We start from the raw sequence: 18,846 nt of genomic DNA on the forward strand, positions 1-18,846 counted from the left end.
ACGTCTTCGAAAGCCCAAAAGCATTGTATTAACACTCACAAATAAATTATTTTGTGTACTTCACAAGGTTTTTATTATAAGCACACATGTGAAGTCTGTAATTTCTTGAGCTAATCAGACTACGTGGGTATGTATTCGGCATATGTGAACACATCTCGGCTTCCTCTGCGCTCGTTTTGAAACCACAACAGTCTCAGAGGATGCATAAGAAAAAAACGATTATCGTGATTAGTTGGTCTGTTGATAGGGGTTTCTTTTAGAAAGGGAGGGGGTTGTTTGTAAATTGGTGGCGTCTGCAATTCGTTTTGCCTCTGACCTTGAGGGGGTTTCGCGCTTCTTGAAGAAGAAAGCAGAAGCTGGCGGTAAACAAAGTTCACTTCTGACAGATGGATTGAATGACAGAGAGGTTGCGAGTGCCAGAATAGCCCTGGCATCGGAGGAAATGTTCAATGCAGTCCAACAGGAGAGGAGGTGTGAACAGGTGCGGGGCTGCTGAAGGAAAGGGGACCAGATGGAGGGAGCCAGAGCCAGTTTAGTTAAAGGAAAAAGGGTGGGAGGGAGCAGCGAAGGGGGGGTATAAACGGAGGGTGTGGAGGGGTACGGGGCGAGCGATAGAGTGGCTGACAGGCACGGTAATAGATGCTGTTTGGATGTAGAGTAAACGTAGGGTGTGTAACCGGCACCGCGGACGTGAGTCAAGGCAGCTCAGGTTGGGCTCTGGTCTTGGCGGGATGGAGCGAGCGCGTGAGTGTCAGTGGAAAACAGGAAATGGGAGTGAGATTGACACTGACCAAGTGCATATAAAACATCTGAGGTTTGATGTGAGCGTGTTTTCTACTTCTGTCCACAGTACTTAACGTGTTAGCAAGTTTTTTTTTATCAATATCTTCTAGTGCACATATAGAAAATAGTTTAGGTTTCTTTATGGACCTAGTGTTGGTCACAATCTGCGTCAGTCTTTTGAATTTACTGTATACATTTTTACCTAACAGGTTTGCAGTAAAACCTTAATTAGCAAACGAGAATGAACGTTAAACTAACATACTCTATTAATGCCTTCTTTCCTTGCAGTGCAACCTGTACTTTTTCACTTTCGAAAGTTTCCCTCGCACATATATTAACATACAAACGATGGCAAGTGTCCTTGTGAACTGTTGAGTGCTCACGAAGCCAAACGGCTGACTCCAATTTGCGCACATTTTAGGAACGGTAGCATTTGGTCATTTCTGGCGTGGGATCACGGAGCACCGCAGGGTGCTGCAAACTCTGCGCTCGAGCGGTCTGTGGTAGTCCAAATCAAATGGGCAACAGCTTGAATAGTACCCACTTAGGCAGCCCTCAGCCCTCGCGCTCCACCAGCACCCAGCTACGGAAACTGCTTTCCGCGGCTCGACGCTGCTCCCTACAAGGCAGGCCGACCGACCCGGCTATGGCTCCTGACCGGAGACATTAGGCTTCGCTCACATCATTAACAGCAGTGAGCAAACACACCCTGACCTGGCATTGTTTGAATGGCAGGAGAGGGTTCGAGGCGCGCCTGGTCTGGCTTCGTATTCATGGTATTGCAAGCCCTCAAAACGGATGACAGAAATTGAAATAACACTAAAAATATGCTTTTGGGTTATTCCATAATTACAAGAATTTGACATCAGCACTGCTTGACGTTGCTTTTATCGGTATGTTTGGTGCTCTAATGTTTCTAGTAAATTATTGCACAATACGTTTTTATTGTAAAGTTGTTCAGTCGTGATGTCATTTGGTAGGCCAACATGTAAAGGCTAATTTTCTGTTTAGTCTCTTTTGTTAATTCCCTCTAAAGTCTCGAATATATTTTTGGAATGGCATTGACAGTATTCCACAATGGTCAAGTGATTTGTCAAGCTCATACTGTATATTCACATCCTTGTTGTAGTTACCAACATACATTTTTTAAACCCAAAACTGGGTGGGCAAGGTTATGATAAGCGGCAAGCGATGAGATTGCCGCCCGGCTACAGCTTTTCTTGTGTAGTGGAAGCGTTTTGTGCAGCATTTAGTGCAAATATGTTTATCTTCAACGGCACCTGCCATGAAATGCCATGTCCGCAGAATGCACAGGATTTTGGGTCCACGAGCAAGGCGTGCGGAGCGATTCACCTCTGTAGCCGCCCACGTTTTACCACTATCCGCACGTCTCCTATTGAAAATTAACTAGACTCTCGCGATTGCCCATACCACATGAAACGGCTATTACAAAGTTGTTAACCACATTGTCAAATATAAATCAAATTTCCATCAAACGTGAATTCTACATGTTTTAATGACTATAAACTGAACCGCTCGATTGTGATTCTGCATTAAGCATTGATTTAATTAATAATTAATTGAAGTTAAAACAACAATCAATTTATAAATCTGGTTATAGTATATTGCTAGTGCAATAAATACAAGAAAATACCATTAGTCCATACAAGAGAACACCTCCTTCATTGCTCTGCTAGCCACATACTTCTTTATCAGATGTAATTTGCTTTTAAACACACAAACTTTCCTTTCCGTCAGTGTCCACGCTATCTCACTTGAAGGCCTCTCGCTCCGCCAACTTTTTCCCTAAAGTGCTCTCGGTAACTTTCTGGCGGTCTATCTCATGCTAATTGGTCGACAAACACCCGACCCCCCCTTCGCTCCATCCACACCCCCGCACCCCAGCGAGTGGCTGGGCCCCCTGGAAAGCCACAGTAACAAATGGCTGGCTGTGAGGCCTTTGTGAGCCCCTGCTGAGCGCTGGTGTGGATGGTGTTTTAGGCCGCTGTTCAAGCACAGCGGGGGCCGCGCGCTCTCCCCCCGCTCGCTCTCTCTCGCGCAGCTCTCGCAGGCGGAGCGCCTTCACACTCCAGACGACAGCAGGCCTGCAGAGACGGTCACTTCTCCAGCTTCGTTCCAAACCCAGTGTGCGGGAAAAGTTTTCAGGCTTCACTGTTAATTAACACACTTTGACTTGAGTTTTGTGGGTGTTTTTTTTTTCTCGTCCTTTTACTTTTTTTGGCTTGCATTATGCGGGCGCTTTTTGTAGAGTAAACTAGTTGTGCTGTTTGTGATGTTGTTTAAGCAGGCCGTCGAGCTGAAATTGATTTACATTGTTGATTTGTGCTTTTGTTTTCACCTTTGAGCTGCTCTATCGGATATACTCAATGTCAAATATTTCATATTGGGAACCGCTGTGTTGTCGATCCCTAATTGAGATTCAGCAAAGCCGTCTGCACAACTGTAACCTTTCAATACCGAAGCAGTCAAGTGTACCACACAGGTGACTGAAATCAATAGTAAAGCATGAAGTAAAGGATTATAATAGTAATGAGGTGTGATAATGTCACATAACGTCAATATGTAAGATTAATCCACTTTATTATAGGGGTGCAATGATAAATGCGGATATACACCAATAATACGTGACCGATAACGAATGTACACGCTTGGTTGGACACACAGCCATGCGAAGTATAGTTGATTTGTGTATATATACTGGACGTTCGACGCATGCGCATTGCAACAAAATGAAATGCATCTCCTAAACTACATCCTACATTATCCTGTGGATACATGCGGCACCTACGTGTACAATGTACACAGGGTTTCAAAAATATCACTGCACGTACAGTACACACACACTTTTCTGATGATGAAAATTGCATCACGTGCATTGTATGCGGATACTCGCGTATGCATAAAAAATGGACAATACTTCTGCCGGTTTCAAGAATCTGGCGGTGCTCGTACAGTACGCGGGCACTCTTCTGATGATGAAAACTGCATCACGCGCACTGAAAGCCGACCCTCACATACGTGTAAAAAATTGACCAAACTTCGGCCTTTAAGGCTATGATAGAGTCATGAAGGCTATCTAAGCCTACCTAAGTGGTTCTCAAACTGGGGGCCCCAGGGGGGCCGCAAGATGGTGCCAGGGGGCCCCAGTTTTATGACATTTTATAAAATACATTAATTTATCATAAATTCTGTGTATTTAAATAAAAAAAAATAAGGCTACTAGCCAATAGCACTACTTTGTATAATGTAATGTTTTGTTTAATTAAAATGTTACGTTTTAAACTTTTATTGTCATACATTTTTGGGGGGGGCACGAAGGAATGCACCATACACAAGGGGGGCACGCTGAAAAAGTTTGAGAACCACTGACCTAAGCAATGGGTAGATTTATATGTTATTGATTTTATGTGCTAGTGGAAGGATTGGAAAAGTGGCTTAGTGTCATTGTGCACTACAATTGTCATTGTGTCACTATTGTGACAAAGTGCTTGTGATGTTATATATTTGTTCAGATGCAAAAGCCCCTAGATATCACCTTCATCAAAAACGAGAACCAAAAGCTCTACGTATTATACAGTCATCAAATACTTTCACTTTATATCCACTTAATCCTAGCCTCAGGCCATTCTGAAATACCACTTTGTTGGCAGAATGTGATATAAAATGCTAATTTACAAAAAAAAAAAAACATGTCAGACGCACTTAGAGTGTTTTGCATCTGAGCTCCTCATATGTAAATGAAAAAATTTCATTATTCAGTGACCATTTTTTGTAGTAATTTGTTTGTGAACCAGTGGCAGATAAATACATTAAATGACACAGAATTCAACATTTCACCTTTTAATCTACCCAAATATCCATTTGTATCTGATCTACATGTGTCTCTCTCTCTGTTTTCTCTCGCTCTGCAGGCAAGAGAAGGAGGCGGCTGAGCGCTGCTGTGGCGAGGACATGGCCGCTCTGACCTTCCAGGCACAGCGGCGCGAACGCGAGCTGACACAGAAGCTTCAGCAAATGGAAGCGCAGCACGAGAGGAGTGGTGGGTGTCCGCCGGCTTGTCGCCCCTTGCCAAAACAACCGCCTCACCCGCCCTTCCGCCCGCACGCTTCGGCCGTGAGCCACGCTGTGTGGGACGGCATCAGGAACACCTGTAACCTTTGGCTGGCCGAAGGGAGCAGATGCTCGGCACTCCGGCGGTTCGGAGCTACGTATTAGTTAGCGTTTAAAAATGGAGGGGAGGCGGGCGACGCTGCCCACTGTCTGCTGATTTCAGAGTGCTGCTCTCACATCTGTTGCACCATCTGGATGGGCGAGTTTAGTTTATTTACCTGTGTTTCAAGAAACTTGAGGCATGCTGATTGCCAGAACAAAGTGCAGAGAAAACAAAGGGCTTATTTTTGGCGCGGCTGTACGGCACACATGTTGTCTAAAGAGAAATGGCATCAGAAGCTCAGCGTGAAACTCTCTGGGCTCGTGGTATTAGTCCTTTAATACCACAGACCACTTCCATCTCTAAGCATATAATGGCCACTCTCAATAGCTAATTATTTTTCCCCGCCTCCCCATCCCTGTTTGTTTAACTCTAAATGGATCGTTTTTTTTAGTAGTTAAAACAGAATTGCCTCTAGAGGATGCCACTTTTTTTGCTCTGCCCTGTTTGTTTAGAGTCCAGTTTGTTGGTCTTTTTATCCTGGTTTGTGTGTTGGCCTTCACATGCTTTTTTCAAAGCACAGCAACTCAGTTGGATTCCCTTTAAAAAACTTTTTAACAAAACTTTTTAAACTCATTGAATGAATGAGAATGTTACCCAATGTTTTTACTTATTCCCTTTGGCCCATTCCTCTCTCTCTCTCTCTCTCTCTCTCTCTCTCTCTCTCTCTCTCTCTCTCTCTCTCTCTCTCTCTCTCTCTCTCTCTCTCTCTCTCTCTCTCTCTCTCTCTCTCTCTCTCTCTCTCTCTCTCTCTCTCTCTCTCTCTCTCTCTCTCTCTCTCTCTCTCTCTCTCTCTCTCTCTCTCTCTCTCTCTCCTTGTTCCACTTTTGTTATTATTAATTATTACTATGTATTATAGAAAATGTTTCATATTATTTACACATGTTCGTATTTTTGCACCCAGTGAGTGACTTTACCTGTGTATTTTTTATCATATCTGTGTCATTGTTGTGTTATTCTGTGCACAGCCAGTGAAACAGACGATCTGATGAGTGCTCAGAACAGTTTGATCAGGAAACTAAAAGAGGAATGTCACACGCTTGGGGCGAAGCTGGAGGAACTGTCCCAGAGCAGCAGGTTTGTAACACTTTTACTTTTAAAATCAACAATATTTAAAATGGTTGGGACACATCAAACCGACACCAACGAAGTAGCAAAAACTATAAGGCTCACATTGCCTGTGTGCTGGCTGTGTCTGAGTTCAAAGTTGCCCTGACAAAACAAGTGGACGTTGGCCAAGTGGCATGTCTGTTCTGTGCCACTCCAGCAGGTGGCAGTAGTTGGTATTACTTACTCAAAAAACAGGAATTGGGTAGAGCTAGTGACTGCTGGTATACAAAACATAAACAAATGATAATTTACGTACCCATCTCATACAAATCCCGCTCACCTCAGATGGAATTATGATATATCTGTGGTGTCTTATGAGTCTCTTCTCATGACTCATAGGGTGCTTTCACACCTGCCTCATTTAGTTCGGTTGAATCGTACCAGAGTTCGATAGCTCATTTGATGCGGTTCGTTCGGGCAGGTGAGAATGCAGCAATCGAACTCTGGTGCGCACCAAAAGCAGACCAAACAAGCGGACCAAGACCTCCTTGAAGAGGTGGTCTCGGTAGGCTTTCAAACGGTTAGTTTGTGGTGAGAACACGATCCGAGATCTAACTGACCTAATGGCAAAAGTACTGCGCATTTTGGACTAAACCAGCTGCCGTAGTCAGCTGCGCAGTGCATTATCGGATGAGGAAGTGTTTGTTGACAGTTTTATTATATATTATATTTAATATTAGCCCAATGGTAAATCGCGGACATACCTGGAGTTGCGAGGAGGTGCGGACGGAGTCTCCTAAATTTGGTGTCTTCGCCGTTTGTAGTGCATTAAAACGTTGTTTTCAAGCCGCATCCGCGATTCATTCTGGAAACGAACGGTTTGTCTAGAGTACTGTATACAAACTATGTATAACAACCATGGACATAATTACTACGTGCAGCCATCTGTCCATGGTGTCTGCTGTATTTTCCTCTTTTTAGTTTACTCCCAGGGTTCCGTTGGAATTTCGCGCACGTTGATTCTGACCAATCAAGAAACAGTTTAGAAAATACATTTAAATACATGTGGCCAATGAGTGATGTGGATCTTATCATATGACTGAATTTTGGTTTGTTTCAACTGGTGCGGACCAGAGCAATCAGTGTGGTGTGAAAAGGATTTAAAACTGCTACAATGTATCATTTTTTGCTTTTGGTCCGGACCAAATGAACCATACTACAGATGTGAAAACACCCACAGAGGAGCACCACCACCAGACAAGCAAGTTGTTCTGAATTGATAAAAAGTGAAAGGAGACGGTAACTGACATTAGACAACAGTGCAGAATACACAAATAAAACTAAGTCAGAGGATGCTTAAAGGGGACATATGATGAAAATCAGACTTTTTACATGTTTAAGTGCTATAATTGGTTCCCCAGTGCTTCTATCAACCTAGAAAATGTGAAAAAGATCAACCAAGTAACTTATTTTTAGTAAACCATTCTCTGCAAGCATGTACAAAAAGGTCATTGAAATTTTGCTCCCCTTGTGATGTCAGCAGTTTATAATACCGCCTCTTAACCCGCACTATCCAACCACGTCACTGCCATTTTGTGCAGAGTTTAGCTCATTTGCATTTAAAAGGACACACCCAAAACAGCTTACACCTACAAAGTGGCAATTTTAACATGCTATAATAAATTGTCTATATGGTATTTTGAGCTAAAACTTCACATACGTACTTCTGGGACACCAAAGATTTATTTTACATCTTAAAAAAGTCTTGTGAGATGTCCCTTTTAAAACCTGCCAGACGGCCGACCGTCGGCTTGTTGTGTACCAAGCTATAGATAGAGCTCTACATGGGCATAAAGTTGAATCTTAAACTCAGCTTATTGATGAAACCTTGTGACCTGAGCCAATCAGAACGGTCAGGTTTTAGGAGCGGGCCTAAAATACTATCTTTCTTTTTGTTTGCTTTGTGAGAAATTGTGCAGTTAAAATGTCCATATCATGTAAGGATTTTAAACTGTGATGCCTAGACCTACATAACTCTTGATTTCAAATTTTTTGTCTACCGAACTAGAATTTGCATCTTGTGAGTAATCAAGTCATTGAAATTCATTGTTTAAAAGAAGTGATAACTCGGCCTGTCCTGATCACAGTTTGTACTGCATTTCAAACACAGCGAGTTTCTCCGTCATCACTGGCCCGTCTAGCATATGCACAGATGAACGACAACATTAAGAAAAATGTTTCCAGTCCATCACTCTATAAAGTACATAGTTCTGATCTCTGTGAAAACCAGTCTCTGTGTTTGAAATGCAGATTGGGTATTGACATTCTCTTCTCAACTGTTTGATCCTGTTGATGCTTTGCGAATTCTGTATCTTCATGAAGGCCGATATTCAGTTCAGAAGCTCTTGCGGTGTGTTATCCAGAGCGTGGCATCCTCTCCGTGCCATACTGCTCTAGTCTGTGCCCCAGTAAGGGAGCTGTCACTGTACCTTGGCACACCGACAGTCTGTCCTCTGCGCAGGCTTTGCTCTCTGCCTATCACATGTGCCTCTCACCTCAGGCCTCTGGGGTAGTCAGCTGTTAAAACAGTGTAAAGCGCATTACTCACATCGCAGCTTGCAATCTGCCATGGTCAGTCAGCCCAGCTTGGGAAGGTACAGGCCACTGCTGCTCGCCTTCTCCAAAACCCCTCCTTCCGCCTTTATGCTGAACTTAGGAGGGCATCTGAGAAAATAGATGCTACGTTTCCATTTATGTTGTTGCGAAAAAAATTTTTTGCGAATGGTTTAATCTTTTTTAAATGTTGAAGTTATCAAATGCACACATGCGAGTGGGCAGTTGACATGAAATGTGAAGTGGTGACTGAAGTGGCTTGCAGTGCCTCATGCTGTTCTTTGAATTATTAATATAATAATGATAAAAAAAACTATTATTAGTTACAGATTTATTTGTGACATCTCAGAGCGATTTAAATGCACTGTAAGAAAGGTAAACAAAAGCTGTTTTGGTCTAACGTCAAAGGATTACAAAATTTGGCAAAGCATTGTCTAGATGAACATAATAGAAAAGCTTGAAATACTTTTGCATGTCTTGCATGTTGACATGTTATAGTCCAAGTAAAACTATCCCAAACAGTATTTTGCTAATGACTTCATAACAATTTTGCATGTTATTAACCACTTATACACCACAAGGCTGTTGAATGCTTTATTGTGATTGGTTTAGAAATGTTCCATGGGTGTTAATGCTTTTTTCTGTAAAACGCACACCTAACCTGTCAAATGTCTTAAAATATCCACCAGAGCAATGTTTGTGATAACCGTGGTACTCTGCTTCGTGCTGCTTTACCACCTTGGGTGTGCATTATTTTCCAATAATTCAATAGCCCTTCGTCAATTATTCCTTACATAAATTACTTTTACATTTTTTTTTTTTTGAAATACTACATTTAAAATAATAAAAATTGTATAGAAGAATAAATAGTAAAATGAATGTATATACACACTTACACATGAATACAGTACATCCATCCATCCGTAAATACATACATACTGTACAGTATACAGCGCAGAAAAAAATAAATAGACCACTTTAAGATTATTTTCAGTTTTTCTAAATTAACTTATAGGTATGTCTTTAAGTAAAGTGATCTTTTTTGTTTAATTCTGTCAACTATGAATATTTCTGCCAAAGTCCTGATAAAAATAAGGTTTTAATTTGCATTTATTTGCAGATAATTTAAATTGGGTAAATGGTCAAAATTAAAAAAAGATGCAGTGTTTTCGAATCTTAAAGTTGCAGTGTGTAATTTTTAGTAGGATCTCTTGAAAGAAATGCAAAATAATATACAAAACATATATTATTAGTGGAGTATAAAGACCTTTTATAATAAACCGTTATGATTTTTTTACCTTAGAATGAGACGTTTTTATCTACATACACCGAGGGTCCCCTTACATGGAGGTCGCCATTTTGTGCCACCATGTTTCTACAGAAGCCCTTAACGGACAAACGTTTTTACTAAGTTGTCTCCGACGATGAAATGTTTGTCCGGTAGTGGCTATCGTAGCTTCTTTATGCGTTTTAAAAGTGAAGGTTGGGCAGTGTGCTGAGCCGCTGGTTGCAATTTGCAACTTCACCACTAGATGCCGCTAAAATTTACACACTGCACCTTTAAAGGTGCAGTGTGTAATTTTTAGAAGGATCTCTTGACAGAAATGCAAAATAATATACAAAACTATATTATCAGGGGTGTTTTACCTTTTTAAACGTGCCGATTTTTAAAGCGGATAAAAAATTAGAACTGTATTGTATGGCGGAAAAAAAATTAGTTTTCTGTACTTCAACCTCGAGCACAGTAATATTGACGGAAGTTTGAGCGAGATAGGGAGCAGTCAGGAGTGATATTACTGCATGCCGAGGTCGCAGTGCTGCAAACTAAGTGCTCTTCCACCATACAATATAGTTCTCATTTTTATTTGCTTAAAAAATCACCATGTTTTATTTTGTGCCACCATACTTACTTGTGTAACTACTCATGTAACAGTCTTTAAATAGGAAAAACATGGAAGTGTTTGGTGGTTTCAAAATTCATCCCTGCTTGGATCCTAATGAATCAATGGGTCTAGGCTAAATGCTAACACATTCATGACGCGCTGTACAAAGATTAAGTGCACACATTAAATAAAGATACATATGTATTAATTTAATCTAACTTAATCTAAGTTGAGGGTAAGAACTTAGTAAAATATTTTAAAAAGGGTGGGGTTTTCCTTTAACAGACACTGGACTGAAATGGTCACAATACATGTAGAAATGATGATTAAAGACTAAACTGGAGTGGTCTCTTTAAAGAAGAAGTATGTAAAAAACATAAGAAAAAACACCTTTATAAACTTTCCTTGTCACTCACGGTTGCCTATAAAGTCTCCCTGATGGAGATTGGCATGAAGGGGTTTAAAGCCTTTTGCTTGAATTTACATCGATAGAGATCATTCAGTTTTTCTGTATCTTACCAGTTATCTTTGGTGCCTCGTTCATCTTGACTCTATCAGGTTACTATACCGTGAGGTAATGTAAAAAACCAAGATCATTTTTACAAAAATGTTATATCTGTATCATTCTATATATATATATATATATATATATATATATATATATATATATATATATATATATATATATATATATATATATATATATATATATATATATATATATATATATATATATATATCTATATCTGATCTTCCTGTCCTGTTGTTTCATGTCCGGTAACAGTGTTACCTTCTGTTCAGTGTTGAGTTTTAAACATACAGGCAGATGAGAACACAGCACGCTGGCCACAATTTCCTTCTGCAGAGCATTCACAAAGAGGTTGCCCTCGTTTCTGATCCGCATATCTTAGTGTAAATTGTGTTGCTGAATGTAATTAGTTGTATTTCTAACAGTTACAAGGGACTATAATGAAATGTGCTGTTGACTTACGTGAACACAATGTTTTCTGTGTGGGCTCTTTAACTTCGGAGAGCGGGTGTTTACAGTGCTAATGGAGTAGATTTGGCAGAGCTGTACCTGATGGCAGCTTTATCAGGTGTTTTTGGTTACAACGAGTGTGCATACTTGTTAAGTCCTCTCTACTTAACAGTTTAAGAAACTGTCATTGGAGCCATGGCATATTGGTTAGCGCATGTGCTGATCATTCAGATCTGACATTTCCTTATGCTGTTTCCTCTCTGTCTCGCTATTAGATCAAATATTTGAGTAAAACACCGTTTACAGTAGATAATGTGTATTTAAACGTGTTTGTTTGTGTGTGTAGGGCAACAATAGAGCAGTTATCCCTGGAGAGAGATCACCTGCAGGAAAACACAGAGAAACTGCGAGGTCGCTGTGAGGAGATGGAGGAGCAGTGTGTGCAGCACGGGAGGATGCATCAGCGCATGAAACAAAGGTACACACATGCGTCCTGCTCACTTTAGTGTCCCACACTAACCCAACTGCATCTTGTTTAGTGTATAACAACATTTTGAATAATAGGTGATGTGCAGTAGCTAAAATCAACACAGATTAGGATAAATCTTTTGGTTAGATACAAAGCTGTAAATTTTGAATGATTCAATTAGCTTAAAGAGCTCTCTCTCATCATTTACTCGCCCTCATGTTGTTACAAACTTGTTTTATACATTTCTTTCTTTTGATGAACACAAAAGACAATAGTTTGAGGAATGTTTGTAAACAAACCGTTAATGAGCCCCATTCACTTCCATAGTATTCTTTACTATGGAAGTAAATGGGGCTCATGATCGGTTTGGTTACAAAACATTCCTTAAAATATCTTCCTTCATGTTCATCAGAAAAAAGAAATGTATACAACAGGTTTGTAACAACATGAGAGTGAGTAAAAGATGACAGAATTTTCAATTTTGGGTGAACTATCCCTTTAACATTTACCAATTTACTTTTTGAAGCGCCTTCTGGATTTTATGCAATTAAAGAAGAATGACATCTTGACTTCGGACAGCTGAAAAAAAACTTTTATGCATTAAATAGGATACTTGCAGGTTTAAACAATATATAAGTGACCAAAAATGAGAGGGTGACTTTAAAAATGTATTTCTAACAGGTAATTATTTGCAATTTATTTATTCAATATTATTTAAAAATCAATTTTTACCTTCTTAAAGATAAAGGCACTACAAAAATGTCTTCATGGGAGGAGGTTCTAAAAATCTTTTGTAAAACAGAGCCATTTTATGCAATCATACAGCCAAAAATCATTCTTCAGTGACATTGTTTAGCACCTTTATTTTTAATAAAGTACTGTATAAATACCAAATAGTTAAAGGAACAGTATGTAGGATTGTGGCCAAAATTGGTATTGCAATCACAAAACTTGTGACTAAAACTGGTACTGCAATCACATAACTGGTGGCCAATACACAAAATGACAACATAAACATCAGTTGAGGGCTGCAACTCCACTTAATAGACAACTTCCTAATGTCTAGTGACATATCAGGGCCATTTTATGATTAATTGTAGGGCCGGGACTTTAACACGTTAATTAAGACTAATTAATTACACAAAAAATAACGCGTTAAACATTTTTTACGCATTTTAATCACACTTATTTTTGCACCGGGGAACATTTCTCATTGGATGAGTTTCGGCGGACCGAATATCCTGGAGCACCAACTAGCGTTCATCATTACTTCAGACAACAACAAACCACAGTGAACATGAACGAAGAAGCTGATGAGATAGCTTTGGTTGGCCCCGTGGATGGGATTTTTTTTTAAAAAAACAAACGGATGGAAGCGTCGATAAGAGCATGGTTGTGTGTAAGCTATGCAACAAGGAATTTGCATATCACCCGCAGCACATCGAGCCTCAAGTATCATCTCAATGCAAAACATATAGCAGCTAGCGTGGACGTTAGCCTGACTCAGAGTACAACGACTTGGTTGAACAAAAATAAACAATATTTTGTTGCTTAAGCTTATGTATTCAGTCATTATTCATGGTATACTAAAAATCCATGTGAAAAAATAACTTCTCAATGTTGTCAGGTCAAATATTTATATGTGATTAAAATGTGATTAATTTTGATTAATTAATTACAAAGCCTCTAATTAATTAGATTAATTTTTTTTAATCGAGTCCCAGCCCTAATTAATTGATATACATTTCTTACATACTGTTCCAGCTCCTTCTATACTCTTTAAAATTCATCATAAATTGAAAATTTAAGAAGCTTCTTAAAAAAATGACACGCATACGGTTCAACAATTTCTAGGCAAAGGGTGACTGCACTTCCAATAATAAAATCTAACAGAGTTTTGGTTTATTTTGGAAGCTTTCAGTCACCAACATAATTTCCAAAGTTGCATTTGTGTTATGACATAGTTTGGATGAGTTTATTATTATTATGTTACATGGAATAATGTATAAATAAAGAACGAGTGAGGGTGTCCAAACTTTTGGCCTGTACTGTATGTCTGCAGCCAATATTTAGCGTTGTTAATTGTAACGCGGTGGTACAACTAACCCATCAGCACTTACGAGATGAAAACTGCTAACGTTAGCGTAATTCTTACCATTGTTTTAAATAGGCTACACACAAATGATTGCTGGCTGGGAACAAAATAAATGTGTCTTATCAAAAATCATGTGTCAAATTTATTTTTGTAAATATCTTGACTATTGATTGAATTAGGTCACATCAAAGAGTGAAATCATAATGAAATGAATGGCTAAAATCAGACTTTGATGCTCATTATCTCAGAATTAGATTTTTGAAACTGTAGTATTACATACATATATATATATATATATATATATACATATATATATATATATATATATATATATATATATATATATATATATATATATATATATATACAATTTTTGTCATAATTGTGCTGCTTTTTCTCACATATTTAGACATTTGTATCCATTTATAATTAAACTAGTGATACCTGTCTATTATAGACAAATATATAAACAATATCCACTTCAAGTATAAAGACAAAATAGTATTGAAATATTTGCTTGCAAACTTAATTTTTATCAAGTGTTACAACTAACCCCCTGCCTGTTAAAATTGACCCCACCTATGGGGTAAGTTGTAACGTTTGCACTTCTTTCCCGTTTGGTGTAATTGTCAAAGAATGGTAAGCAATAGAAACAAACTTCAAATGTTCATTTGTAGCAGATGTGTATGTGTTGCTTGTGTCAAAATATATTTAATCAAACTCAAATATTTTTTGAATGATTGAGCCAAAACCAAAAAGCATTAGGTTGTGCCCCGCTCTCCCCTATTTACTAAGAAATGTCATTCACACATCATAACATGAAAGTAATGTAATGTGACAGTGCTTTAATTTGTATAAATACTGTGTTTATTTAGCAACAGGAGCTAGCAGATATTTTGGAGAATTCCCTCTTTAATTCAGTAAGCCAGATTAGATTTATTGCTTCTTACTTTTACATATGTCCATTATAATTGCGCAGAACACAATATCTGTGTATATTTAATATAGTTATCTCAGCGGCGTGAGCTAAGAGTGCATATAAACGCGTTTCACTCAGGGGCACATGTGGCCGATGAGTGTAGGGTCGAGGGGCGCCTGGCACATCGCCCGAGTCTGCATGTGGGCGAGTAAGTGAGTGTGGGTGTATCCACAGCAACTTCAGTCTGAACCGAGCTTCTGCTGAGTGCCGAACATCCTTCTGTTTCCTGCAGAACTTTGTGAACAGACACCTCCTCCAAAACAAGACAGAGAGAAAGGCCATAAGAGGCAGGAATAGAAATGAAACGCAGAAAAGTTGCCTGCCCCGTAATGAAAAGGATGTTGTGTTTAGATAGTTGTTCAGTGTGGGTATGTAAGTGAGCTTTCCTCACATAACTGGAGCTGTTAAAATGGTTCGTCACCTTTTCAATTACGCAACATTTCTCACAAGAGCTCACACACCGAGCTCAGAGGTGAGATGGAGCGATTAGAGAGAATCTATAGGAAGAGTGTGAAATTATTATAGAATTTGAGTTTTACCATGATTTACCATTTTTTATTTGATTGCACACTAGAAATATAGCCGCAAAAGTTTGTAGAAAAGGATGACATCCACAATGGATAAAACCAAATTATTTGTAAGAAAGCTGTATAAAGTACCGTGCACGGGAGCAGTTGAAGCTATTTAGTATGCTTTGCAAAAACGAGAAATATCAATTAGTAAAAGTTTTCTGTACATGTCAACGTTCTTTTCTTGCTTTCAGCCCAAACGTGCTTTGTTCATTGCGGCGCTAACCCAAAAAATTCTCCTGCTGTTGGTATGTAAGACAGAAGGTGCCGGAGCCAAACTTCAGCACTTGCATATGAGAGTTAGAGAGGTCTCCCGCGTGTTCAGTGCCTCGGGTGTCTCTGCTCTGTAGGGCACCTCACCCCGCCGCCCGTGGGTTAAGGTGTACGTGTTAATAAGTTAGTGCAAATGGCTTCGGCGTACATGCAAATAGCCGGGGCCCCACCTCAGATATTCTTGATCGGGCGCACAATCTGTGCTGCGAAGAGCCGCAACAGCGTGGCACGCATGAAACATTTGGAAAATCAGCTTGATTTATTTTTACCATTCGAGCCAACGCCAAGCAACACAGGGGTTTTCGGCACACAATGTTTCACTCCTGCAAGTTATTTATTTATTTCCCACGTGGCATTCGCATATTTTCTGCCTGGAGATTAGGGCCAGTGATATATGAAAGAGCCGGAATGTTGGCCAACTATCGTGCGTAATATGCATCGGCTTTATAGAGATCCTCAATAATACATATGCATATCAATCCTGTATTTATTTCATAAATGCATTCCGGGCATTTATTCACCGCTCTGCTAGATGGTTGGCGTTTGCGTGGTGAAGCCACTGAAATGTAGTAATCATGTAATATTATATCAGAGCAGGTTGGCATTCAGCTGTTTTATGGTATAAAAATATTTTATATATACATTTGTGATAAAGTAATAATAAAGTCGTGATTTTTTACATGTTACGTTGTGCTTGGAATAACAAAGACTTAAAAGTAGGTATGTTTGTGTTGTAATTTAGGATGAATTGGTAAAATGGATTGGATATTGGATCTTTCTAATGCATACAAAATGATTTGTTTTTCAATCAGGCTTAGATCATGGTATAGCGAAGAGTAATAGAAACGGTGATCTGCAATTTACACTGTGAAATGGATGTAAAATCAACATATATTTTTGTTAATTTAACTTACAACTAACAAATTAGGTTAAACAATTTTACCTTTTAAGTTATGTCAACTTATCACAAATCAAAACTTAATAATATAGTTGAATTGACTTGAAAAACCAAGTAGTTATAACTTCATGCTGCATATTTTAACCATGTACTCTTTTAATTCAAAACACACAATTTTAATCAAAATTTGTTTCTTGTGACTACTTAATTTTTATAAATTAAAAAATAAGACACTAGCTTAAACGCATTTAAGAAGCAAGTTTTTTGTGTTAAAAACACACAAAATCAGGTTGAAATTTTTCAACCTAAATTGTTAAAGTTACAGTTACATAAAATATATGCTGCATATTTTTTACATTGAAGTTGATGAGCGATTTTACATGTTTTCCTACTTTTTTAGAACAGCATTTTGCAACTTCTTGTTTCTACATTAAACCGTATATTGAGAGGTTATTTGTGACCCGTGCTGGCAAAATGAGTCTGAATATGCACAGGGAAATTTTTGAGGTATAGCTAAAACAAATTATAAATGACGATTTTGGTCGAAATTGAGGTTTTCAAAATAAATAAGTACATTAAACCCTCATCTAGCAATCCCAATGCTCTAAATAGTCATTAAACATCTAAAATGATCTTTATTTGTACATTTTCTGATAGGTGTACCATCCTAAATGCTTAACCTATACAAAAATGCCTGTACATCTACATGTGGGTCTGATATTTTGATTTCGGTATAAAAAAATGTGGAAAAATTAGAAAAGTGCAGGACTTGCTAAGTTAATATTAAAAGAGTTATGAAGAGCGACAACACTCAAAAACTCATTTTGACTGACAGATCTGAACCATGCACTGATACACAAGTGTGTGTCCCCGATAAATAGACCTCTAGATTTACAGTTTTAAAAATATCTATTTTGACAAGAAGTCACGCAGATATAATATTTTATGTCTTAAGTAAATTTTTTGTTTACTGTTGGGAAAAAATATTCAATGTGTAACATTAACTTAGATCCTTGCATTACAGTAGAACTTAAAGCTGTCTATATATATATATATATATATATAATAACATAATTTTTTCTAAAGGTATTGTTTTTGAAGTTGTGTGTACTACATTTTTTTTGTTTTACAAGTGATTTTAAGATTGGATGCAGTGATTCAGCTCGATTTTTCTCAAAATTAACTTTGCTGACTCTGCAACCTCAAACAGGTGTAGCTCTGTCATTTTTTTTTGTCATATTCCAACAAATCGTACATCGTTTTAAACTTTATATAAATAAAATTAAATATAAATAACTAATTTTTGAAAATTTGCTCATTCCAACTCATTTTGCCAGCAATGGTCACATTTCAAGATTGAATTTTTTAAAAATGGCAACATTTCTTGTTGCATTTGTAAATCGTGAAAAACTATACAGCAGAAAGTACAAACTGTACCTTTCTTTATCCAAAATGTAAGCTCAAGGGCATACTGAAATCGAATAGTTTTGTCCAATCAAAACCCAAATATTAACTGTTATTTTTCCAAAAATTCACCTGCTCTGAGACCCTGCTCACACACGCTCCACAGTCATCTCCTCTCAGACCCACAAACCCACATCTGCCAACGAACGTCTTTACCAATTATCACTCTCTCTCACCAACACACACACACACACACACACACACACACACAGAGAAGCAAACACGATCGGCTTCCTTAAAGGAGTGTTGTAGCATATACGCAGATGTGTGCCTAAATCTACAGGCTTCTGTCGGCCATATGGCGGCATAAAGGAAGATGGAAGCGGCGCGTGGATGGAAAGCCATGTGTAGCGGTAGCTGGAGCGTTGTGGAAAAGGCTGGAGGAGATGGTGCGATGGAACAAATGTCCAGGGCCGAGAACAGCCGCGCTGCTGCCGGGGAGATGGCTGGGCCTCGGGCGAGGGCTGCTTCATCTGGTTCTCTGCTACCCAACCACCCCCTCGTCACATCGAACAGTTGTCTATACTCACAAAAACACATTTAAGAGAGTGTGTGTGTGT

General features: G+C 38.8%; 1 protein-coding gene across 1 annotated transcript in view; it reads left to right on the forward strand.

Annotated features, from left to right (window-relative positions):
- The window catches only part of sdccag8 (SHH signaling and ciliogenesis regulator sdccag8), a 52,755-nt gene that overhangs the window by 23,022 nt on the left and 10,887 nt on the right, over nt 1-18,846 (forward strand). The window contains exons 14-16 of the mRNA XM_065296992.2: nt 4,716-4,843; nt 5,983-6,091; nt 11,886-12,017. Of these exons, the coding sequence (XP_065153064.1) occupies nt 4,716-4,843; nt 5,983-6,091; nt 11,886-12,017 (369 nt within the window). The remainder of the gene's footprint in view (nt 1-4,715; nt 4,844-5,982; nt 6,092-11,885; nt 12,018-18,846) is intronic.

This window comes from Paramisgurnus dabryanus, chromosome 20 (genome assembly GCF_030506205.2).
Source record: "Paramisgurnus dabryanus chromosome 20, PD_genome_1.1, whole genome shotgun sequence".
Taxonomy (NCBI): Eukaryota; Metazoa; Chordata; class Actinopteri; order Cypriniformes; family Cobitidae; genus Paramisgurnus; species Paramisgurnus dabryanus.